Source organism: Callionymus lyra, chromosome 19 (assembly GCF_982586985.1).
Source record: "Callionymus lyra chromosome 19, fCalLyr1.hap1.1, whole genome shotgun sequence".
Lineage (NCBI taxonomy): Eukaryota > Metazoa > Chordata > Actinopteri > Syngnathiformes > Callionymidae > Callionymus > Callionymus lyra.
The window spans coordinates 14,206,450-14,230,483 of record NC_141836.1 but is presented as its reverse complement, the minus strand read 5'-3'; the positions used below and the strand labels follow the sequence as shown (position 1 = coordinate 14,230,483).

General features: G+C 41.8%; 3 protein-coding genes across 7 annotated transcripts in view; all 3 read right to left on the bottom strand.

Moving 5' to 3' along the window:
* Positions 1 to 4,935: 4,935 nt before the first annotated feature.
* On the bottom strand, positions 4,936 to 8,969 carry LOC148059631 (dual specificity protein phosphatase 7-like). The gene is made up of 3 exons (XM_087781413.1): positions 8,318 to 8,969; positions 7,385 to 7,813; positions 4,936 to 6,031 (listed from the first exon to the last, which is right to left on the bottom strand). The coding sequence occupies exons 1-3, from the start codon at positions 8,694 to 8,696 to the stop codon at positions 5,718 to 5,720; spliced, it is 1,122 nt and encodes a 373-aa protein (XP_087637539.1). The 5' UTR covers positions 8,697 to 8,969; the 3' UTR covers positions 4,936 to 5,717.
* A 2,148-nt stretch (positions 8,970 to 11,117) lies between these two features.
* Positions 11,118 to 14,751, bottom strand: LOC148059630 (5-aminolevulinate synthase, non-specific, mitochondrial-like). 2 transcript variants are annotated; one of them, XM_087782378.1, is made up of 12 exons: positions 14,662 to 14,751; positions 14,555 to 14,599; positions 14,323 to 14,486; positions 14,130 to 14,252; positions 13,972 to 14,052; positions 13,683 to 13,893; positions 13,422 to 13,606; positions 13,172 to 13,351; positions 12,250 to 12,414; positions 11,910 to 12,178; positions 11,673 to 11,835; positions 11,118 to 11,611 (listed from the first exon to the last, which is right to left on the bottom strand). In XM_087782378.1, exons 1-12 carry the CDS (start codon positions 14,688 to 14,690, stop codon positions 11,463 to 11,465), a joined length of 1,764 nt encoding a protein of 587 aa, XP_087638504.1. In that variant the 5' UTR covers positions 14,691 to 14,751; the 3' UTR covers positions 11,118 to 11,462. The 2 variants fall into 2 exon arrangements, with proteins under 2 accessions (XP_087638504.1, XP_087638505.1); XM_087782379.1 differs by having other exon boundaries at positions 14,130 to 14,268; positions 14,555 to 14,728.
* A 58-nt stretch (positions 14,752 to 14,809) lies between these two features.
* The window catches only part of spo11 (SPO11 initiator of meiotic double stranded breaks), a 29,121-nt gene continuing 19,896 nt past the window's right edge, over positions 14,810 to 24,034 (bottom strand). The window contains exons 2-14 of one of the 4 annotated variants that reach the window (XM_087782384.1): positions 20,095 to 20,179; positions 19,417 to 19,530; positions 18,886 to 18,974; positions 18,512 to 18,578; positions 18,317 to 18,425; positions 17,589 to 17,675; positions 17,332 to 17,368; positions 17,154 to 17,263; positions 16,966 to 17,065; positions 16,611 to 16,648; positions 16,089 to 16,165; positions 15,658 to 15,769; positions 14,810 to 15,500 (exon numbers count right to left, since the gene is read on the bottom strand). In XM_087782384.1, the coding sequence (XP_087638510.1) occupies positions 15,381 to 15,500; positions 15,658 to 15,769; positions 16,089 to 16,165; positions 16,611 to 16,648; positions 16,966 to 17,065; positions 17,154 to 17,263; positions 17,332 to 17,368; positions 17,589 to 17,675; positions 18,317 to 18,425; positions 18,512 to 18,578; positions 18,886 to 18,974; positions 19,417 to 19,530; positions 20,095 to 20,123 (1,089 nt within the window). In that variant the 5' untranslated portion in view covers positions 20,124 to 20,179 and the 3' untranslated portion in view covers positions 14,810 to 15,380. Of the gene's footprint in view, positions 15,501 to 15,657; positions 15,770 to 16,037; positions 16,166 to 16,610; positions 16,649 to 16,965; positions 17,066 to 17,153; positions 17,264 to 17,331; positions 17,369 to 17,588; positions 17,676 to 18,316; positions 18,426 to 18,511; positions 18,579 to 18,885; positions 18,975 to 19,416; positions 19,531 to 20,094; positions 20,243 to 24,034 lie in introns of those variants that run through there. The other 3 variants (XM_087782381.1, XM_087782382.1, XM_087782385.1) reach the window with 3 other exon arrangements.

Sequence of the window (24,034 nt, the reverse complement as noted above, 5' to 3'; positions counted from 1 at the left end):
GCTTAAACTTGAGGCAGATTAAGAGCTTAAAAAGACGATCTAATGTACGAAATATTTTCCCCTCATTGACTTTAATAGATTGTTTATAACGTCAGATTCTTTGATTTATTCTCATTAAAGGTTCTTAATTTAGAGCACATTCAAGAATTCATTTGCCCTCAATATTTGTGATCCAATGCACCACACTACCCCCCCCCCCCCCCCCCTCCACCACCTCCACCCACCAGCAGCCAGCGAATGTGTGAATGAATCCTGGGTGTGGCGCACCAGCAGAAAGTTGGGTGGAGAAGTGACGCAGTTACGCAACCCAGAGCTGATGACTCATGCTCTGCTGCTATTAACACAAACACACACTCACACACACACACACTGCGGTTTAAAAGCCACCTTGGGTTATGAGGATTTCAGGGACACATAAGCCGTCGCCACACGTCGCAGCACGCCCTGCCACACGATCAATAGATTCTGAGTCACGGCGATAGTAAAACCCCACGTTTATAAATCATTACACTCGCCTACCCTAACCTTTCCCCCTGCTCCCAGTAATGGGGGGGTGTGGGGGGGGGCATTAAATCGAAGTGACATGGATCACGGCAGAGAGTGTAAGAAAGTCTGAAAGGCATGAACTCATAGCATCTTCTCTGCCGCCCACGAAGAAGGATTGGAAGCCAAACACGCCTTTGGGTCGGAGAAGATTCCTGTTTTTCTTGCTTGGCTCCGTCACGCGGTGGATCAGGAGTTGAACCCAATCGTAGTCGAAAAATATTTCATTGTTAAAAAGAAAAAAAGGAGTGTCATGGGAGTTTTAATCATGACGTCGAGGGCTGGATATTGTTTTCTGGCAGACCAGATGTCATAAATGTTAATAAAAGTGTAGTAGAATCTTAATAGTAGTTCATTTACTTAGCAAATCTGTCCTTGAGCAAGACTTGATTCGTTGATGCTAACAGGCTCATGGTTGGCGTCCACGGCTGCTCTGGACAATCGAGCGGGAAGGAAGACAAATACAAAATCTCGACGGGAACAGACGGAATATTGTGTCGCGAAGGCTCTGTCCCACTTGTGTTGCGGAGAACACTGAAGGAACTGTTCGCGCCGGGGACTGCATGACCGTAAAAAAGCCCACGGAGAAAAAAAGAAAGCGAGACTAACAAACCCAGAATTCCACACTAAGTCTTCGTTGATTTGGTGAATGAATGATGGCGATTGTTTTTGTTTGCCGCACCACCGGAGGGTTCGTCTATTTTTACCGCGTTCGGAGATGAAGCTTCGAGTGTTGAATTGTGGGAGAAATACACGGCTAGGATCGATTCATCGAACGCAGAGTTCCCCTTTTTATTGTTTTAGAGGTTCATAGCGACCTTGGGATTCACAGGATTCCAGTAAATCGTACACTTTTGGTAAAACAACGTATCGGTTTCTGATTCATCATCAAGTTATTGAACACATATCGTAAAAGATAAATCAGTTCTTTGTTTAAGCCATTTTTCTTTCAGCATTTCAAACATTCACTCGTCATTTTAACCCCAATAATTTGACCTATTTTATCAATTATATGACCTCAAAGTGTAGAGCTGTTGGATCTTTTCTTTTAAAAGGGAGAATCATTTATGTTAAAGTATCGTAACGTTTCAATCTGGTGCCCAGTATTGGAATAAAAAAATTAAAATCGTACTGGTAGCTTTGTTTTTCTCAGAGAAGATAAGAGAAGAAATGAAAAATATACATCGAGAACGATAAATACGTGTTTGGAATAAAGCACTAGTCAAGAAAACTACGTCCTACATCCACCTTTCAAATACAAACAAAAACATTGCTCTGCAAATATCAACTATTCTTCCTACAAAAGTAGCAAAACCGTGTATAAGAACCATTTGTAAATTATATATACATGTAGGAAAAGTACAATATGAGGTCAAATAAGTTAAATGTTGTGGTTGTCAAGGGTAAAAAAGACTTGCATTGAAGGAACAACAAATAAAAAATGTGATTTGTAAATCATAACTAACACAGTCAGTTCAACCCTCAACCTCTTCTATCAACATATAAATCAACCATTTTGGATTTTTGTGCCGGCACAGCAGGCCAGTGATCTCATAATCAAGATCACTGCTGTCAGATGGTCGGTCTCTGCGTCACACACCAGTTCACCGTCTCATTCAACAACTCTGTAAGTGGCATATGTTGGTGTGTGTAACGGGCAGATGGAGCCGCCTCCTGAACACTGGGTCGACAGCTGACCCTCGTGTTGACGTATATCGCTTCTTCGCCGCGGATTAAAACCACAAACCGGGATCAACCCGTTCCTGTGCGGCGAGCTCGGGCTCGGCTGTACATTCGCCGGATGGTGAAATTTGGCCACAAGACGAGACTTCTGGTGTTAACAGATGGTCACTAATATTCCATGTGGCTCCGCTTTAGACATGACCCAGTATTCTCGCGGCCAAAAAAGCCTCACACTGGCGCTCCACGGAACATGCATGGCTCCGGGAGAGATTGAGCGGGACTTTAACGGGTCCAGAGACGACGGGTCACGACGACAGACGTCTGATTTATTTAGGTTTCGTGACAACAAACTCTCGCTCTTCTGTAAATGTCAACTAGAAAACAGACGCCTACACAACAAGACCCTTTTTTTTTAACTTCTTAAGCCACTTTTTCTATCATTAGAAGGCCGAAAAGTTTTTTTGATCATTCTATTCTTGACCGATATCATGGCTTATGGACTAATACGCTTCACTCTGTTTACCTGGAGGTTTTCTATATATTTATTTAATCCATAAGAGGAAAAAAGTTCCAACATTTAAAGGAATAAGGGTAAAGAAAATTGGCTGAAGACATTTAAAACCTGTATTTAATCAGAATTATTTAATTGTTTTTATTTATTTTTTGACGCAGAAGCAACTGAATAATAGAAGATAAACCTGGTTCATTTAGAAATATAGAGGGCAACATAAAAACGTATATTAATATTAAGATAGTAAAATGAATGAATGAAGTAAAATATGGGGATAAATATATATATTAAGAAATTAACAGAATAATCCAAAAATCTTTAATAGATAAATATGAAGATTGCTATGAATAATAATAACTATTGAAATTGATGTTTAAATTTGTAATTTCCTCAATAAATCAATTTCAAATTATTTGGAGTGAATTAAGTTTAAACATACCAAAATTGTCGAATTAAAGCCAAAAACTAAACACATTTTCTACCCGAACGTTGCCCTGGCATCAGTTACCAGTTATGTAGTAACGTAGTTTATTTATATTTATTTAGTAACGTTAAAAACGAACCGTCAATAAACGAAAAAGGCAATAAAAGGTTTCCTCTGACAGAGCAGACAGCCCGGCTCTGAAGACTCCACCGGTGATGTCATCGCCCTTTTCCCTGACATGATGTCATAGACAGCCGTTGCCAAATATAGAGATTAGGATTATGCTTCTCAACCCCAAACATCTGCTGTACATGGTTAAATCACCAAAATCAAAAAATAATGTCAGCAAACATCGATGCTGCGCCAACAAAGCCTCCAGCAGACTTTAATATAAATGCAAATATAGAGTTTTTAAATTAAAATGAAGTTTTAACAGCAGCAGGTGAAATTTATCAAAGTGACCGACAGTAATCCAGCAGTGACACACACTGCTATGACGGCATCCTCCTGTCCTCAGCCGAATGAAATTTAATAATGATCAAGATTGAAATTCGAGGATCATCACGTCAAAAGAAAAGTACTCCTCAAACTGCAATATTAAATGATTACGTTTATTTTCTCTCTAAAAACATATTTTCTGGTTAGGATTATGGGCCATTTACAAAAGAAATGAAAAAAATAACAAGAAATAAACAACATTTTAAGTGCTTGAATGAACTGTATTCATCTAGATAAAGTCATGTAGTATCTTTAATATATCTACGTCACCTCCATTATTATTGGTCAGATAAACTAAAGATGCATTTATTTACAGTATTATTAACAAAATAAGATGTCGACTGAGAGTTTTCTCTCGGGGCCTTTGATACAAATCTCTCAATCCGTGTCGTCCCGACCTCACACCTCGATTCCAAATGATAAAAGACCAATTTGCTCAGACACCTGTGAAGTCAGTGCCAGCAGGTAATGGAGGAAACTCCCGCATAAACACACACACACACACACACACACACATCAGAAACCATCATCGCTGCTTCTGATTTATCGCAGGGTTGTGATTACCCACAATGCAGCGCTGCAGTCTGCTGCTGCTAATCACAGGTTCGCCCTGCAGGTATGTGGACACCCAGGTTCAGTCACGCTGGGAGAATCCATCACTCGACAGCTTTTATTATCACAACCGAGAGTTGTTGCCGGGCAGGTCCCGTCGCGTTTGTTCAAAGTGTCAGAACGCGGCGGTTGTAGAATTTTTTTTAAAACATGATGGTGCTTAAAAAAAAGTATATTAAATGGAATATAGTGATTTTATACATTTTTAAAGATATACTTTCATAGGAGCAGCTAATAAATCTACTTTTTAAAACACTTATTTTAACTTATGCAAGTACTACGAGTCAGTACACGTCCTACATTCATACTAACCTTACTCAAAGGATCTTCAGCTGCTCTTTGCGTCTCAAAATTCTATGGACGTAGATGAAGTTTGACGCTTCCTTCAACTTCCTGCTGTAGAAGACGAGGATGTTTCCTAGAAAAGAAACACATTTTCTCATATGTAAAAGTCACTAAACTTGTAAAAAGTTGTTTTTACTTTACCTTAAACCAGTGAAGGCTATAAAGGAAGATCAACATATTACACAAATGCAGACAAATAATCATATTTAGTGACATCTGGACCGGACAGGAAGCAACACCTGAAAACCTAAAGCCCTCTGGCTCGACTCTCCCGGGCCTGTGAATCAAACGACAGCAAAAATAACTCCAGGAAGCGGCAGTCAAGTAAAAATATATTTCTTGTATAAACTTGTACAGAATACCTTGGACATTTAGTTCGACATGTATAAAGGTCAAGAGAGAGAGAAACGACATTGCATCCAATCGGGAACACAACAACTTTTAACAAACCAGCCTCCAGGTTTCATTCGAGAGGCTGCGGCGACAACAGAAAAAGTCCCTGAAAAAGTCACCGGGGCGAGTCAAGAAACGGAAACTTCTTCACGTTTGATTCCCTCTTGTTTTTTCGATGGATTCCGTCGCTCCGGTGCGAGAATGGCAAACGTTGATCATCGGTAAATAAGTCGACCAAAAGTTAGGGTTTGGTCAGAGGCCTCCGCTAGAGGACTATTAAGTTACATCCAACTTACGCAAAAAAAACAATATAGAAATGACTCCAATTTCAACTCTCTTTAAGAAAATCATCATCACAAAAGATTCCAGTTTGTAGGAAATTTTTTAGAGATCGGAGAATCAAGAGCAGCATCCAGTTACAGGCGATTGAATGAATCGATTTTTTGGCACATATTGATACGTCTGTGCCTGATGTTGGGATCCACAGGGCGATGGGCGACTTATTGACATCTGCTCGAGGAACATCGACACGTTCGATTGGTCCCCAGAGGACATACTGATCGCCCGACTATTCCTTTGAGGCCCTCGAGGCGATCGTAAAGAGCTGCGAGAGAACAGTCGAGCATCATGGCTGACCGTGAGAGCGTAAAATACACCCTCCGTGAGGAGATTAAGGCAAAACTGCAGGTGAAGAAGCTGGGATTAGTCTCATGTCGACTCGAGAGTGTCCAGCTGGAAGACGTTGTGATTGGTCGGTGTGGTGAAGAAAAGCTGCTCGTTGGTGGTGGCGGTGCGGTTGTCACACGGGCTCCGCAGCCCCAGCGTCCGCTCGAAGTCCAACAGCTGACCCATGAAGTTAAAGTTCGGGGAGATGTTGGATTTTTTCCTCTTGACGAAGTCGTAGGCGTCGTTGAGTGAGAGGTTGAGTCTCTGCATCAGGTACGCCACGGTGACCGTGACGGAGCGACTGATGCCGGCCAGACAGTGGACCAGGATGCCGCACTGTTTGGATCGGGCCTCGTCTGAGAATCAGAAATAACATAAGAGGTGAGGAATCTTCACGAAAATTCATTGACAAGAAGGGAAATTACTTCATAAATTAAATTTAAAAACCTGCTCTGCATCTTCTAGATACGCATCAACAGATTAAGAGGAGAGATGAAGGATTGTGGGAGAAATCATGCAACAGACTTGCTAAAGACACCGATTTCCAGAAGAGTTTCCTCGTTGCTTGTTTTGACAAGAGTAACTTCCGTTTAGTTATAACTCAACTCGTGACGCAACACTCTGGCACAAACCCTGTAGTGGAAGCAACGTTTCCTTTCTCGTAAAACATCTGCCACGTCTTGAGAAATGAATGAATCAGAGGTGCAATGGTTCGGCCGAGGAGAACAACATCTGATAAAGACGGAGATTGGAGGATTATGCGTCAACAAGCTTTGTTCAGAAGGTCAATTCAATTATAAATGAGCTCCTTCGGATCCAAGAACTTCCCTTTTATGCTGCCGTTACAGAAATGAAGATACAGTCGGTCTTATTGTCTGGTGAGATTTCATGAAAGCTGGTCCCTTTTATGCAGTATGTCAAAGATATTAACTTTTTCATAAGACATCAACACAATCAACAGGTTTTTTTCTTTTGTTTTAATACTTTTTCATCAATACATTATTATTATTCATTAGTTTTTTATTTTAATTGCATCATTCCCCTATGGATAAGTAATCTAGTATACATGTATTTTCAATGTGTGTTACTTTAAATGTGTGTATACATGTTTAAAATTGTTATTATTTTTCAAGCCTTGAATGTAAAGAGGGAGGGATGAGGTTGGATTTCCATGATTATGGAAAAGGTTTCTAACATGGGTGGAGGGTGGAATCTTTCTTTGTATTTCACTTTTTGTCCTTATAAAACAATAAAAATAAGTTTTAAAAAAGTGCTCCTTCAACTTGTTGCATGTCGGTCAGACTTTAGATGAAAGTTTTGTTCTTAATGTTCAATCAAAGTACGAGCTAATAATCAAAACATTTTGCCCCCCCACTAAAATATTATTTTTTTCAGTATAATCTCCTGAACAAAATTGACTAAATGTGACTCAACAGGTGTTTTATACCAATAATGACAAGGATTTTGGCGAACAAAAACATTTTCAAATGGTTCTGATCATAGTTCCCATTTAAATTCTGATACTGATAAATGATTATGATGATCAACAACTTTATAATGTTGGAAAACAAAGTTTATCATAAAAGTAAAGGTGCTCAAAATATTGCCCCAGGCTTTTTTTTTTGTTTAACAAATAAAGTGTCTGTGCTTGAAGGCAGGAAAAGTGCGACACATCCATGTTAAACGAGGCCACTTATCGTCCGACTCACCTATAAATGATATGGCCTCTGGGAAGAACTGGGAGAGATTCTGGCTCCAGTGGTCTGAAATGGGGATCTGTTTGTACCTGAAGTGTCCATCGTGCTCAAACATGTTCGGGAGGTTGGGTGTGACGTTGAGAATGTACTTGATGTTGTGTTGGCCGAGCATATCGAGGTTTGTGGAGTCTTTGGCGGAGCCCAGGTACAGGTAGGGGAGGATCTGCACCGGGAAGGCGGGCTGGTTGCTTGGCAGGGGGCTCTCGTCGGACTCGGTGGCGCTGCTTGGCTCGCGGTCCGACTCGCCGTCGGAGCAGTCCGAGCTGATCCGCAGGTTTCCGAATCCGAGGAATGACAGAGGAGGGGATGAGCTCGGGCAAGAACTGTCAAGGAGCGTCTCGCAGTGTTCTGGGAATTCCGTGTGGAACTTCACGAAGCCGCCTACACACGGAAACAAAACAACAGTCATTCATAAAGTGAACATTTCTACAACAACAATAGTAGTAGCCAGGATTGTCTCATCATGGTTGATGCTTTTATATTCATGGGAGCGAACATGAGGGGGGAAAAAAAGTTGTAGAATTTCAACACACTTGTAACTTTAGATGTAGAAGTTTGATTTTATATAAACATTTGTTAATATAGCTTAGTAATGCTAGAACCTATTAGTTGCGTCTACAGGTTGTCGTACTACAAGTTTCCCCGATAACTTCTTTAATGTTTTGCAGATTTAATAATAAAAAAAATAAACGCAGTCATTCATAACTTTGTAGAATCCAACCCGGAACTAAACAAAACGAGCGTAAAGTTTACAACTCTGAAGCTAAGTTAGCCGCGGCTAACAACAAACCTAAGCAAACGACTAGCTTAGCAATGCTACCACCACAGCGCCACAAACATAAAACACAACTTTACTTTAATTTAATTCGTTTTAAAACAACTCACCTTCAAGATAATACGCTTTACAACCTTCTTCCCGGAGCTTGTGCAGCAGCAGCCCCAGCACGGTGGACGGTGTCGCCCCGGTGTCGGTCCAGGCGGCGGTGCTCTCGTCGTACAGCACCACCGTGTCCGTCAGACACCGACCCACGAACTTCTCCTTGTCCTCGTGGTTGGGGATGATGGTGCGGATGGGCACGTTGCCCTTCCTGAAGCGCCGCAGCATGAGTCCCGGGATGGCCAGGTTGATGGCGGACTCGATGTGGGACGACTCGTAGAGCTCGTGCGGGCGGCAGTCCAGCAGCAGCGGGCACGAGCCGCCGCCGCCGGACTCCAGCGCCACTTGCAGCCACTCCACGCTTTTCCCCGCCGTCACATGAGACATGTCGAGCTGGATGAGATCTATTGACCGACACTTCCTACATCATCCACGAGCCCAAAAAAAACTACTGCCCTCTCAAGAAACACCATTTCCTCTGCCTCACATTCCCTCCTCGTGTTCCATGGAAGTCCCCAAAAGTCGAGCCTCCAGAGATCCGAGTTTTAAAGCTTAAATAAACGGTTATTTTCAAAAGGTAGGAATGTGGTTTTGAACTTCCTCCACATCCTACCACATTCTCGCGTCGACACATGGGAGGGTTTTTTTTTTTTTTCTTCCTCTCCTTGCTTCAGTTGACAGAGCAGTGGGAGGAGTTTGATTCCCATCATTTAAAGTCACAGCAGGAAGAAGAAAAAAAAAGTTTCACATCAATGGGAATGTTTTAGTCATCTGCACGCTGTTTTTCTCATTCATTTGTGGGCAAATAAATGGGGACTTTTTTTTTGTTTGAGTTCCCCCCGAGCGAGATCTCTACAAAATTCAACCACTTCTGAGTCGACTCCAAATAACAACCCCATTCACAAGTATCAAGTTCACTTTTACAGTTTTCAAATCACGTCAAGTCGCCTTTTTAACGGTCAAGTACTTCAAATTAAATCCGGTCATTTTGGTCAAACTTGAATTCAATTTTCTACTCACCCTCATGTCGACTAAAGGTTGGGATTATTTACAGAGAAATCTGTTCCTTTTTATAATTAAAGGGAAACATGTTTGTTCATTTTAATGTAGCGACTGAAGCTCAGTCGTCTTCGTCCAAAAAGACAAACTTAAAAACATCCAAATACCTTCTTGGTGCTCGCCTGTAACGTCCATCTTTTATTGAAGCCTCAACGTTAGAAATTTAGATTTTTTTTTTTCAACAAGTCTTCTATTTTAAGAAGGTTTTTTATTCACATGGGCAATGAAGAAATAGTTCAGGCTGTTGTGGAAAAACTTCTGCTACATCTTGTGAAAAGCTACACCAGGATGATTGACCTTAGAAGACAAACCAACTTCTTTGTATCCATATAAGTGTCTAACGTGACATGCCAGCTGGATTTTAAATGGAATTATATCCAAACGTTATGGTGTACAGTTGGCAACATGTTCAGAAGCAAACGAGAAATAACACCATGTCGAGCAAGTTTGTCCGTAGTGAGGCACGTTTGTCGACCTTCATCAACTTCTAAGAGACCCTCGGCGTCCGTTATCAAAATGATACATTTCTAAATGTCTAAAATGATCCAATTTCATTAAACAAGACATTCTTTACCCCCTAGAAAACAGTTTGGACACCCCTTAATGGGGAATTTCAACTTCCTTCAAGCCTAATATGTCAATCAAAACCATTTTCTATGGGATGAAACCAAGACTGAAGACAATGTTCATGTCCCTCCACGACCACTATAGCACCTTTAAAAAAAAAAAAACTATCAACAGTTGACGCTCAGAGTTGTGGTTCAGATTCTCAAGATGCTGCTCTCGATGCAGGGGGGTGTCGAGTGAGGAGGGGTGGGAGAGGAGGGAGGTGCATGTGGAGGAAGTCCAGGCATGCAGCTCATCTGTCGGCACACGTGAGTGGAGTGTGGGGGGGCGGGGGGTGCACAGATGTGCAGATGATCAGGATTAACACAGAAAGCTGGAATCTTTGTGCACTCATGCACACTGATTCCACACACAATGTTTCAGCACCTGCCTCTCACACCAGGCCGCTGCTTAATGTCGCGAGATTAGAACCGGCAACTGCACGGCCGGTGGGCCTTCCACCGTGCACGTGCCGAGGTGTGACCCGAAGCACCCGAGTGGAGCCGTGGATTATGACAGGAAGGTGAAATGTATCAACCAGTGGCGTGTGTGTGTGTACAAAGGAAGCCTCAACAGAGTAAATGAAAGTGGGAATAGACGGCAGGATTTAGCACGACGGTGCTGGGCTGCGGTTACATAACCCCCTTCAAAACGTGAGCGCATGCTAATTCTTGCAGCGTAAAGAGAAGAAACATCTTCGCTTCAGAGGATTTTTTTTCTTTTTTTTCTGCATGTCGAGTGAGGCTTTGATGGTTTTCACGCAGAGCTGGCAGGCACAGAAACAAACACCGACATGTGCAGATGCATAGTGGGAAGTGTTCAAAGGAGAGACAGATGTGAAGTGGGAGATTCGACTGCACGAGTGGGAGGAAAAGGGATATTACTCGACGTGTACAGTACAGAGCAGCAGCTATTAAGTAGCATTATATTGACTGAAGGAAATATAAGCTCTCAATGTGTACGATCTGAATGTGTAGCAGGACTTCACGAAGGTAAACACAACATCCTGGCATCCAGACAGCAGCAGCTATGAGTCACTGAAGCGGCCACATGATGTCACACAAGGAGGGGGGGGAAATAAAGAGATCAAGCTTGACCTCTTGTGGTGAAGAAAGAAATGACACTTGGTGCTTTTTTTATGAATGAATGACCAGATGACCACTAATCGCTCTTAAGCTGATTACATCAACAGCGAGACCTTAAACACAAACTGCAGTTGCATGACTCAAGAGTGATGATGTCATCATTTAAGATATTTAATCAGTTACAATTTATTGATCGAATCAGAGAAAAAACCAAAAGATACACTTTCTCCGCTTGATCTTTTCTATAACCTGTAGAGGTTTTTAAATTATTAATCATGTTTTTGGTTTAAAAATACACATTTAATCCACATTCAGATTTGATGAATCGAGATGAGCGAGAATTTAATTATGCATTTTTTCAGGAAATAAATGTGAAACGACATCCATTAACTTGACGTAAACCTCAAGCTATTGCTGGTAAAAGTGTAAAGTAAGACTTTTTTCTCTCACTCATGACGTTGACATGCAGAGGCTTCCGGCACAAACTGCATTCTGTTGAGGAACGGGGTTTCAGGTCCAAGCCCACTTCCGTCCAGGTTTGCACCAGTCGCTCTAAAGGGGAAAAAGTTAAAAGTAGTGGAAATATTATTGAGGTGGATTTTAGGGATCATACCAACAAAGTGGTCCATCATTTGGGGGGTGTGTTGTGGTGTGACGGCGACACGAAGGAGCTCGTCTCCTCTGGCTACAGTGGGGAAGTTGATCGCTTGAACATAAATGTCGTGACGCGACATCATGATGTCACAGATCTTAGTGTTCTTCTCTGCATCAGCCACCTGCCAAGGAGACACTTTTCACAGTGTTGACAACTTTACACCTTTACATCGGCCTGTGCTTCTTCTTCACATACCCGGACAGGAATGATGTGACTCGGGCAGTGGACCACCGTGAGACCCGAGTCCATCAGCAGCTGCCGCAGCAACTTGACATTTCTCTGGTGTTTCTCCCTCAGGACTCGGCCCTCTTCACTTTTTAAGACTCTCACAGACTCTCGAGCGCCTGCCAGCAGCATAGGAGGCAGTGAAGTGGTGAAAATAAAGCCCGCAGCATAGGAGCGAACGAGATCCACGAGGACGCCGGTGCCCGCGATGTACCCGCCCACGCAACCGAAGGCCTTGCCTGGAAACATTAAAGCATGTCAGACATGGTTTGTGTAGAGCCGTGTGAACGAGGAGACGCATTTAACTGACCGAGGGTGCCAGACACAACATCAATCTTGTTCATCACTCCGTCTCTCTCTCCGATTCCGCCGCCTCTGGGCCCGTACAAGCCCACGGCATGAACCTCATCCACAAAAGTGAGGGCTCCAAACCGGTGGGCCACATCGCACATCTGCTCCAGTGGACACACTGCCCCTGTGAGGAGAAGGATAGGTATTACAACTTGCAATACTAAAACGTAAACATTTTGTTCCTGCAAGGAACATGTAAACAATAATTGTACACTATAAGTTGAGTCAATAGATTCATTATTGTAAATCCTACAAATAATGAATTCATATTTGAATGATAGTATTGCTTTTATAAGGGAAAAAACTAAAACAGTTTTGTAACACAACAAGACGAGTGCAAGAATGTTAGCAAAAGCCTTCTAGCGCAAGTACAAAATGAAAATTAAATTTATTTTTACTTTAAAGGGAAACTAAAGTGTGGATTAATGTGCCTCTTATATAGATTTTGGAAAATGTGCCTAAGCCCCGCCCACTTTTTCAGGAGGACCTTTTTTTTTTTTTACCATAACCATGCCCACTTTGCTGTGATTGGTCAAACATTGAGGTTTGTCATTGTGCGTCATCAATCGCAGGAGTCTCCTCTTCCAAGGGACTCGTTGTATAAACAAAGCAGGGGTGATTACAGCTGGCTGGAGGAGGAGTGAAGCCCAGTATAATGTCATATTGGACTCCACTCTTGTAAGCTCTCCTTCGCCGAGATTTCAGATGGGGGAGAAATTTATAAAGTAATAACTTCAAAACATCATCATGATGACGGTCTTACTACATCTTGTGGAGACTTAAACATTTGAATCATGTGAGTGGGAAAAGGAAAGTTGGGTTTTGTAGTTCTTTCATTTTCAGAAGTCTATACATGTGGAAAAAAAGCCTTCATTACTCACCATCCATTGAGTGCACAGTCTCAAAGGCAACGATTTTTGGAGTGGAAGGCTCAGATCTCTCAAGCAGCTCTTGCAGGTGGTCGACGTCATTGTGACGGAAGATAAACTTCTTTGCTCCACTGTTTCGGATGCCCTGAATCATCGAGGCGTGATTGCCGGCGTCAGAGTAGATTTCACAACCTGCAGCAGTAAACACATTTTTTTTTAGGTATCCAGACATAGAGAACATACTGTAGGTCAAATGTTGTACCTGGAAGCATGTTAGCCAAGGTAAACAGAGTGGAGTCATTGGCTATGAAGCAGGAAGTGAATAGCAAAGCTGCGTCTTTGCAGTGTAGGTCGGCAAGCTCGGATTCCAGATCCAGGTGGAATTTGCTTGTCCCTGAAATGTTCCTTGTTCCTCCAGAACCAGCTCCATGTTCATGCAAAGTCTCCCTTCATAGATTAACAAAAGAAAAAAACGGGATTAATAAATGACGACTTGTAGGTTCTGATCCGAAATAATAATCACATGATGGCCTCAGTGACTTTAGGATGACAGCTCATGCCCAGGTAGTCGTTGCTGCACCACACAGACACGCCTCTCTTGAAGGAATCAGAATAGTCGTGAGCCATGGGGAGCGAAGATGCTTGTCGGTTCACGGTCTTAAAGACCCTGTATGTGTGGTCCTTCTTCTTAATGTCAATCATTCTCTGGAATAGGTCGTCATACTGAAAGGAAACTGATGGAAAAGCATGTAAGAAATTGAAAAATTCAATTATTTAATAATCTTAATTTATTGTAAGACCAGTCTTCTTACCAGCAGGTAGATTCTCTTTAAGAAAAGATACTGTGTCTTCTTGTTTCTTCACGTTGTCCTTTGTTGACAAATTCAGCCTTTCTGCATGTTTTTATAGAGGTTGCCAGAGTTCAACTCAACCAACAAACCACCTGCGATACTCAAATATAGTTTCTTACCTCCATCAAAAGTCTCTGAAATGTCATCCTGAAGCTCCATGCAGGCCTGAGTCACCAGCCTCTTTGTGTTTGGTGACATCTCAGCAGCCAGGAACGGACATTTTGATGGTGGTGCGCTACATCCTGTAGACAGTTTAGGCTTTAAAAAACATTGAGTTCTACTTAATTCCTTATATCCATTCTTCATTTTTACCTTCTTTTCTTTTAGAGGCTAAAAGATCCACAGGTTTGGAGACCATTTGCATCAATATAGGGCACTTTTGGGCTGATGCCAGCGGTGGCCTTGTAGATAAAAGGCATTTTGGAAACAAATTGCTGAAAGGACACTGAACAAGCAGTGAGTTGGTCCCACTTAACCTGAAATGTATAAATTAAACACATTAAATATGAGTTGTTGCAAATTAAATGCATTCTAAAATATTTACCTGAAGAAATCCAAATGTTCTTTAATATAACAGAAGAAAAATCCCCTGCGAAACATAATAAGGTCCACAACTGTCAACAGAGAAGATGTTCGGGTCAGCACTCTCACCTCGCGCTGCGGTCAGCTGTCCATGACATGAGCCGTAGAAGGCCTTTTGTTCACTTCAGACTCAGGAGGAGGAGCAACAAAAGAAACAAGTAGAATGGATTGACACATATGTTCTCGTCACAAATCACAAATACTCACACACAGCCACTTTTCTTGAAGAAGGAAAGTTTAATTTGAGATATTAAACATCACAAATTAATATCTAAATATTGTACTTTTGTAATATGTGTGTATGTTGATCGTACGAACAAATGGCTTTTTGAGTCTATGACTTCTAATCTAATGAAAGTTGTCAGTCAAGTTAATTAAAATAAAGAGTACAGTTGTTCTAAATAAAGCTATACGGTTTAAAATATTTAGTTCTAATTAAGGTTTTCATTTTTTTACGTATTAGTTGCAAGCAACGTTTAAAAAAAGGGTTAAAAAGTCATATTTACTTCAGGCGTTTAGAAAAACTTGCTTCAAGGGACAAAAGTAAACCATATTAACCAGATAACTTACATGACCAATCACAGGTTATTTAACGATCCAGAGGCACTGAAGTCACAATACAAAATAAATAAATTAAAGTGGTGTGCTTTAGATTTAATAAACCAAGTAATTATTTTTTCAAGAACTAGTCAGCTAAAATGAAAAGACACAACAAAAGCGTTCACATTAACTGAACTCAAAATGTTGTGATTGTGTACTTAAATGTCCACTAGATGGCAGCATTGTGGTTATATCCATCCTCCGTAGCGCAGTTTGTTGGGCAGATATATGCTGGTGAGAAATTCCGGAGCAATGGCTGCCAAAGACTGAATCTCAGCCTTGACCTTGTTTCTCTTCATCAGCTGCATCTGAGACCAGATCAAACACATCTTACAGAAACCCTTACATCACCCTCCTGACTTTGTTTTCACTAAGAGTTCAATTTCAGTGGAAGACGTTTGTTTCGTATCCAAAACCTGACTTTAATACACAAATAATGTATTTGTGTATAAACCAACAACCTACCTCATTGTGCCACTCTGGTTGTTTGGCCAGGTAGGGTCTTTGAAGAAGGCTGTTGAGTTTTCTTTCATCCGTCTTGTTAAAGGGGATCAATGCGTCATTGGGAACTCGAAGCCTTGACATAGAGAACACAAAGGTATGTTTTAACACCGATAGGGTAGGATCAAAAACGAGTATGAACTTAAGAACGACACAAAAGTCTCAGTGACCAGAGTCACACTCAGAACTTAAAGTAAACCCAGATACAGGCGACAGTTAAATATACATCACGTTAAGCTGGATGTACGGTGATACTTAAAATGAAATCCCTGGCGGGAGAATAACAAGTCCTGACGACGGCAATAGAAACCTAGAATGTTGAAATATCTCCACAATAAATTTACATTTAGATGCAGGAGCAGACAGAAGGGAAGTTGTAAATGTGGAGTCCAAACCTCTCGAGGTCAGACGGGAGGAGGCCAAGCCACATAACAACCGGGACAGTCAGGCTGTGAGCCTCAAAAGACATGGCCTGCACAGAAAACACACACAAAACATCAAGTATTGTTAAAGTAAATTCCCTATGAGGCCGAGAGCTTCGGGCTTTAAGGGGGTGGAAAACAAGAAAAGACAAACATTTTCATGAGCCGAGACCAAGACAATACGGAGAGGGAGACAGATGGTTTCCAAACACTCCGAAGCAACACACACACTTAAAACTCATTTTCTAAATAAAGAAATATGGGATGCTCAGGCGGTCGCAGGGAACAAAAACAGCCTCACAATCTTTCAAACGACAGACGCGCATTTAGGCACCTGTATGGTTTGGATTACACGACACATGTTGGCAATGAAGTGAATGAAACGGAGGATGTTTACTCAAGCACGTTCAAAGGCACAATCAGTCCGCAAACATCCCCGTGTTTAACATTACATTCAGATGCTGACATTTAACTAACAATATTAAAGGAACGCACCAGGGATCCATACTTGTAGATGCACATGATCTCCACTCCTGGGAAGAATCAGAGGGAAAAGGACACGGATGCAATCACCAACATACCACAGCAATTATCCTGAGAGATGTGTAACGGAGCCGAGAACAAAGTAAAGCATTACACATGTGCCTTGCCATGCAATGGGAAAAGAAGAAGAACGCAGGCTAATGGAAACTGAGCCACTCGGCCTGGATGAGATTACATTAAATTGAATAATGGCCCGGGCAGGCACCATGACGCACTCAGCAGGTGTCAACATCTGCCGTGTGTGCGGTGGAGACGAACAGAGTTGTAAAGTGTGAAAGTCAAAGCTGGTTAATTGAAAGATTGGTACCGTGGGGATCCGCGTCCACTAGAGCAAAGATGGGGATGTGGAGCGCGTCCCAGAGCTTTCTCACCATCAGTCTGCTGTTCACATCTGGCACGCCTTTACCCTGACGCACACAGGTACACCTGCTGAGCTCGCGAGAAAACAAGCGCTCCCACGAGACAGAGAGAGTGAGAGAGAGAGACACTACATACTGTGATCATGATGCAAGGGGAGAGTTGTGCGCAGAAGTCGTCGTCCAGCAGCCTCTGAAACGTTGCGTCCTTCTCAACCATTAGTACAAACTTTGCAGACGATACAATATCTAGGGTCTGAGTTCAAGAACACGACTCCATTCACGTGTTGATGTCAGATGTTTCTTGCAAAAGATACTCTTGATGCCGACTATATTTGACGAGACAGCCACTCCCTGTGAAACAGGTGAAACACAACATTTTTATTTTAGAAATTAATTATCAAATTAATGGTGCCTGTCCCAAATGTTGTTATGTTGAATGCTGTATAATGACAATAAAGACTCTTGAATATCATATTGTTGTTGATCCAAATAGCAATCGCATTCATTTCTGAAGTAGTCGCCTTGATAATCGGCCAAATATAAGGGCGACCTATTGTCGTTGTTGACTCACAGCTGTGGTGGAGTTGCAGTCCACTCTTGTTCCATCTTCTTCCAAGTAGCAGAGATCACCAGCGAGCAGTCCTTTGGAGGTCGCCAGCTAGTGGGAACAAACGGCCACTGACTCGATCACAAATACTACAAAACTACAAACCAATGACAAGTGTTCATCAGAAACCTTATATTTAAGTCATAGCTAGTGTGTGGCCGTGTCAAAAGAAAACATCTTAACTGTTCTTAAAGTGTTGTGAATAACATAACGTGTATTAATGTAATCATTAAGCTAAAACCGCACATAATCTTTACTAAATGAACAATCCATTTTATGTCCTGCCGTTTTAAACCCTATAACTCTCCACATGTTTAGGATTTTTACGACCAGTTTCTCCCCTCAAACATGACACAATTTGTCATTTTTGTACAATACTATCTTTAAATTAAGTAGATAATGTAAAGGTAAAGACATTTGCGTCTGTAGTTCTGGAATAGTAGTTGATAACTAAGCTACCGGAGGTCGGCATTGGACAAAACATGCAAACCCTGTGTGCATATTTTCTTTTTAATAAATATTTTTGCTTGCATGTCAAGTGTCTTACAATAGATGGGAAGTATGTTGTAAAAGCAAACAAGACATGAGTGAAATTTGGCTGAAATATATTAAACAAGCTAAAAAAATCCTGTTAATTTAGTTACTGCCATCATAGATAAGACTTTGAAATACTTATTTTTTATTGTACTCACCACACGTAGTGATCTGCGAGGAACCATCAGCATGCAGGAGGCATCATCCACTATTGTGTCCACATTTCTTTGGGAGCCAAACAGCTGTGTGTCGTTGTAATAGATGTCTCTGAAAACAAAAGCAGCAATAAAAAAGGCAAACAGCTGCGGCAGTTGATCAACACAGATTTCATCTGGCATGATAATGATCATAACCTTTTAGTTGCATATGAATTGCTCTGCACGAGCCTGTAGATGATGGAGAGAATCTTGAGAATCTGTGCTGCAGTTTAAAAAAAAAAAGTAAAAAAAGGTCAGACCAGAAACGATGCAAAACAATCAGTCAAAAGGTTGTAATGGAAACTCATGTTTTAGATTATGCTGTCTGTGCCTGACAACAATCCTTAAAAGCCTATTGCAACATTTCCCGTCTCTGCAAATTTGTCGCGAAAACATTACTTGCTTTACACATGGTCACCATAAGATGAAAAGTAAATGATTCTCAGAGCAATAAGGAAAGTGAAAATTGTCAAAACAATAAAACGTGAGCTAAAGAGAGGAAGAGAAGTGAAGTGTGAGAGTCTTCTCACCAAATTTAATGGTGCTGGCTGGTGCATCGCTCCTGATTGTGCTGACGGAACATCTTGAGATCATTTGAAGGCCGACGTTATTTTCAAATCTGCACAGAAAATGCGTAAAGAGGAAAAGAATGTCAAAGGAAATATATGACACTGCTATGTCTTTTGTACTTCTTTGCCAGATGTGGACAGTCAGAAAAAAAAAAAAAAATCCCTACGGGCTACCCGTCGGATGCCTCACTGGAACTGTTGGCACTAAAATCTGTAGTATTTTCACATTTTAAAGAGCAGAACGGGAATGTATTTGAAGCCATAGAAAGGTTTGACCCCCACAAGAAAGTTGACTTTGTTCTGAACATGAGGTTACTACCAACTCGTCACTTTCAAGCCCACGCTTTTTAGATTCTAACTCTCTCATCCCATAGCTAGCAAGGATTTCCCCCCTGTAGCTGAACCCAAACAGACAACCTTTTTAAGTTTAACACCTGATGAAAATACAAAGAGTTTAATAAAAACCTCCACCACAGGGTTCTCATAAGATACCTGACATTGGCCCATCTGGATCGGTTCGGCAACACCAGAACTGGCGCTTCGTTCTTGGAGAGACTTATTACGACTTGAAGGAAAACATCCTCGATACGATGTAGAATTTCTATGCTGTGGATGAAAAATAGAATAGCAAGCAAAGCGTGGTTTGCATTGAGTTAAAAATGAAAGCATAAAGAGTATATAAAACCGGTTTCAAGATCAGTTTTAAATACAATTTTAGAATGTTATTAAAACAAGCTTGTAACAGATATTAATATATAGACCAATACACACCTCCTTATGCTAACTGTGTGCTAACAAACTGTAAGGAAAATTAAGTAATAGATACAATTATTAGAAATTATTTTTACTGCAATACAGTTTAAATAATCATTTTTCTTAAACCACTTTATAAAAAACACATCTTAGGAATGTAACAGCTACTTATTTTGCTTTGCTAACAAGCTAACATGAGCATTTTTTTGTGTTTACTAAAACTGTGTACAATTTAAACTATATTAGCTGGTGGAACATTATATATATGATAAAATGACATTACCACACTCAATAATGCAGTAGTAAGAATAAAAGAAAGCTTTTAAACCTGTAAAAACGATTACTCTTTCGGATGCTAATTCACTGCGGCTAAGCTAACATAGCTCTGCAAACAATATATCACTTTGTGTTGTTTACCTGCTCAGTTCCTCGCTAGAGTTTGTCATGGTGTCGAGATTCTGCAGCAACACGTGGCGAAACTTGTCGATTTCATGGAAAAGTTCTGCAGAAGATTCCATATTGAAGTCTGAAGATGGTGCGACCAGCTGAGCTGAAACTAGTGAACCTCTTTACATGCGACAAAAAAAACATGATAGAAGTTTATATAATTCCAGCAACTCTAATATAAAAATAAATACAATTTCCTACAGAATAAAAATACAATATTTATCAACTAATTCGTGTTTATTTAATAATATGATGCTAGAAATAAATAGAAACATTGAAATAAAAAAACACTTTTTTTTAACTAATTCATGTTGATATAATGTTATGATCAGAATCAGAAACTTTTATTGTCAGTGTTGTAAAACACAACATGGTTCTTTTGTGATGGCAGTACAGAATAAAAGAATGAAACAAGATAAGACACAAAATAAGCAAAAGAAAAACAGAACCAAGTCCCAAAATGCCAGAAACATTTTTATAAAAAATAAATAAAAGATTTCCCTACGAAAACCAAAATACAATACAATTCAACTAATATCAACTTATTCATGTTGATAAAACGATATAATGCCATAAACACTATGAAAAAAAAAAAAAAATCAAAAATAAATACATTTGCCTACAACAGGGGTGTGAAAAACTTTAAAACATTTTTTTTTAATTTAAGTGAAAACCAGCGGGGGCCTATTAAACACAAAATGTCTGACTTCATTGAAAGAAAAATAATAGGAATTAGCATTGACACTGAGCATTGCTTTACTTTGTGTTGTTTCGACTTGACTAAAATGTTTCAGAATTTTTAAAAAAGTCCCTGGACCCGGTAACAAAAATATAATATGTCATCAACTTGTTTGTTAACATAATAACAAACACTTGTTTCCATGATCCATCGATGTTTGTTTGCTTTTTTTCTTTTTAATAGACAACCTCAAACCTAACAAGACCACAGGATTTAAAGCCTTTTCCATTACGAGCCTGCGCAGGTGTGTGGGCCTCATGTAGGAAAAGGTGGTAAGCCGTCACTGAGGTGTTGCTAAAATCCCCATTATCCCCTTTCTGCACTCAGTAATGAGATGCTTTATGTGAGCGTGAGTCGAGCGCGTTCCTAATCCAGCTCCGCTCGACAATTGCAGTCGCTTTAAAGCTTGAGAAGTGAATAGTGGACATGTCTATAAACGGAAAAATGTTTTTCCCCCAAACTTATCCAAATCCCTAAAATCACTCTGTGGTGAGGCCATAATCCTCCACGTACAATAGTTTATGAATTAGTCATAGGCAAGTTTTAGATCACTGAAGATTTGTTGGGTATATTTTGAAGTTAGTTTTACAGACTAACGTTGACCTCTTTAAAAACAGGTTGAAATTAAAATGTTTCCGTTCACGCTGGCACTAATGGGTTTACTACCGTTCAATTTATCAATGAACAGCCAAATCATTTTCCCCGACCTTTAGGAATCGCTGGCAGGCGTGCTGTGTGTGTTTACAGAGCGTGTGGGAGCCAGGATCTAAAGAGAAGATGTCGGTGCCCCTGACCCGACCCGGAATATTTCCTAATGCGCGGCTTTCCCCCCCCCCCACAAAGTACCTCTTTCCCTTGAGCGACTTTGACAAGCTGCTTCCGTAGTAACGGCTCTTAATTTCTAAGTAATTGCTATCTCTAAGTGACGAGGGACAACCTCTCGGTCAAACTGGGAACATGTGGAAGTCGGCGCGGTCCGGAGAAGCCGGGGACCCCCTGCCGTTTCTTTGGCCCGGGAGAGATTTGTGTCGAGTTGTGAGGCTATAACCCGAGGAGACAGAGTGCAACCAGTCATGTGCTTGTCTTGGGATGAGTGTTTGTACTGGGCATGGGGGGGGAAGTCAGGGGCTATAGGGTCAGATGAACGGGGGGGCTGGGGGTGGTGGTGGTGCTTGAGGGGCGGGTGCACTCGCTGCAGGTGAGGGGGATTAGCTGCAGCTAGAGGCCCAAAGAAACTAAATACAGATCTGTCAACCTAATCCTCACAAATAGAAAACAGAGCTAGGCTTCCTTAACAATCCACATAGTTCAGCACATTCACCTCTTCGTCTCCCCCCTCGCCCCCCACTTTCCACCTCAGGCTTCCTCTGGTTCTCATCAAAAAGTTTCGCCCGGGACAGTCTGGTAATGTGCCCTTAACCTAATGGCTTTTCAGACCCATATTCCCTTAAGAGGGTCCGACTGATCTCTAACAGTCCTCTTTGATTGACACGAACCTGGAGTGATGAGAGCATCGGCGAGAGAGTCTCTGGTCAACCTTTTTATCAGAGCCTCACACTCCAGTAAATGGACTGCGATAAGTGAGGAGACCCCGGTGAGTGTTGGGTCCCCCCCCCGCCCCCGAGTCAAAACATCCTGGATCAAGATAAGCTCATCCACGTCTGGCATGATTGAGGGCCCGGTGTCTGACCCAGACGTGACAACTACCATGACGGATGGCGTTTTGAATGGACTGCTGGGAGCCATGAATCAAGGATTTCCAACGGGTTTGCGCAGCGCCACCGTCTGGCAGCTGGAGGTAAACTTGAATTCAAACGGGGATGACAGAAAAGTAGATTTAAAAAATGTAACTCGATCACAGGGCCAAACCACTTTCCAATGGCTGGCTTCGAGCACACGCCCACTTTTGCATTTTGGCTGGTCCCACAGCTGTGTTTCATATGGTCTTGAGGCCCCTCGAAGTGTGAGACACCAGACGGGGGAACATTTGCAAGAGCTCAGCTCCACCTGGTTGAACTGATTTAACAGGACGTTGGTTTGTGCTCGGCTCACAGTGGGGTAACCATGAAAAGCTGGACGTGGAAAATGAAGGGGGCGGGGGGGGGGACAAAAATGAACCCCCTACCTACTCTTGTCTTGGAAGAGTGAGCTTCGACTGCTTCATTCGAGGTTCAGCTTACCTGAACTCTTCTTAAATAACCGCAGGCGCGTGCATTCGCCTGATATCGCAGAGAATAAAAATCTCACGTGAAGTAATGCAAGTGTGTGGTCTTCAGAGCCCAGCGTCGTGCTTAAACCTGTTCACTCGTGGCGGGGGGGCGGGGGGGTTTGTTTGTACAGGTTCTGCTTAGATCGCGGTGAAAGTGTTTCCGCCTTTAGCGCTGCAGGCTGAATGCCTTGAATGATAATTGAGGTTTTAACCCAAACAGCGTTCATTGGATTCCCCCATTAACTGTCTTGATCTTCTTCGGCGGCGAGTTCAAAAGATTCAAAACAGTTGCTACAGCTATAGCTTGTTTATGATTGTTTACCCAAGATATGGCATGAAAGCAGATGCTGTCATCTTTTTCCAAACACCCGGTAGAGACCCCCGAAGACGGAGTAAACTTCTAATTCCACACTGAACTTCCAAGTAACCCTATTTCTAGGAACTCATTATTTCTTGAAAATCCAATTTTAGTTTTACTTACTGGTTTAACTAGATTAAAATCCTATTTCTGCATGAGCTTTCGATATTCAAAACTGTGTTCCAGATTCGTCGCCCCCCCTCCGAACCACCACCCGCTGTCGGCAAAAGGCCCCTCAGTCAAGCTCACCCAGTTCTGCCTCTGCCAGTGCCCACTGTTTACTGGGGCTGTCACCAGGCCCATGGAAGTCTAAACAAAAGGGGGTCTGTTCCTTTTGTCCTCCCCGGGACCGTCGAGCCCCTCTCCGGGCACAAACGCAAGCTCAGGGCCCGGGGTTTGTTGGTGGAGCACCTGGGGGGTTTGACCTCGGCAACCCCCGTGGCAATCGGGGCGAGAGAGAGAAGCTTCAATGAACGGCGCATTAGAAGAAAGCAAGAGGCCAAAGAGACGGTGTCATTAAAACTGAAACCAAGAGCCTTTAAAGTGGTGCATGTTGGGAAACCCGTGTAACGTAAACACCGCCGGCCATTAGCTGATTCAATCC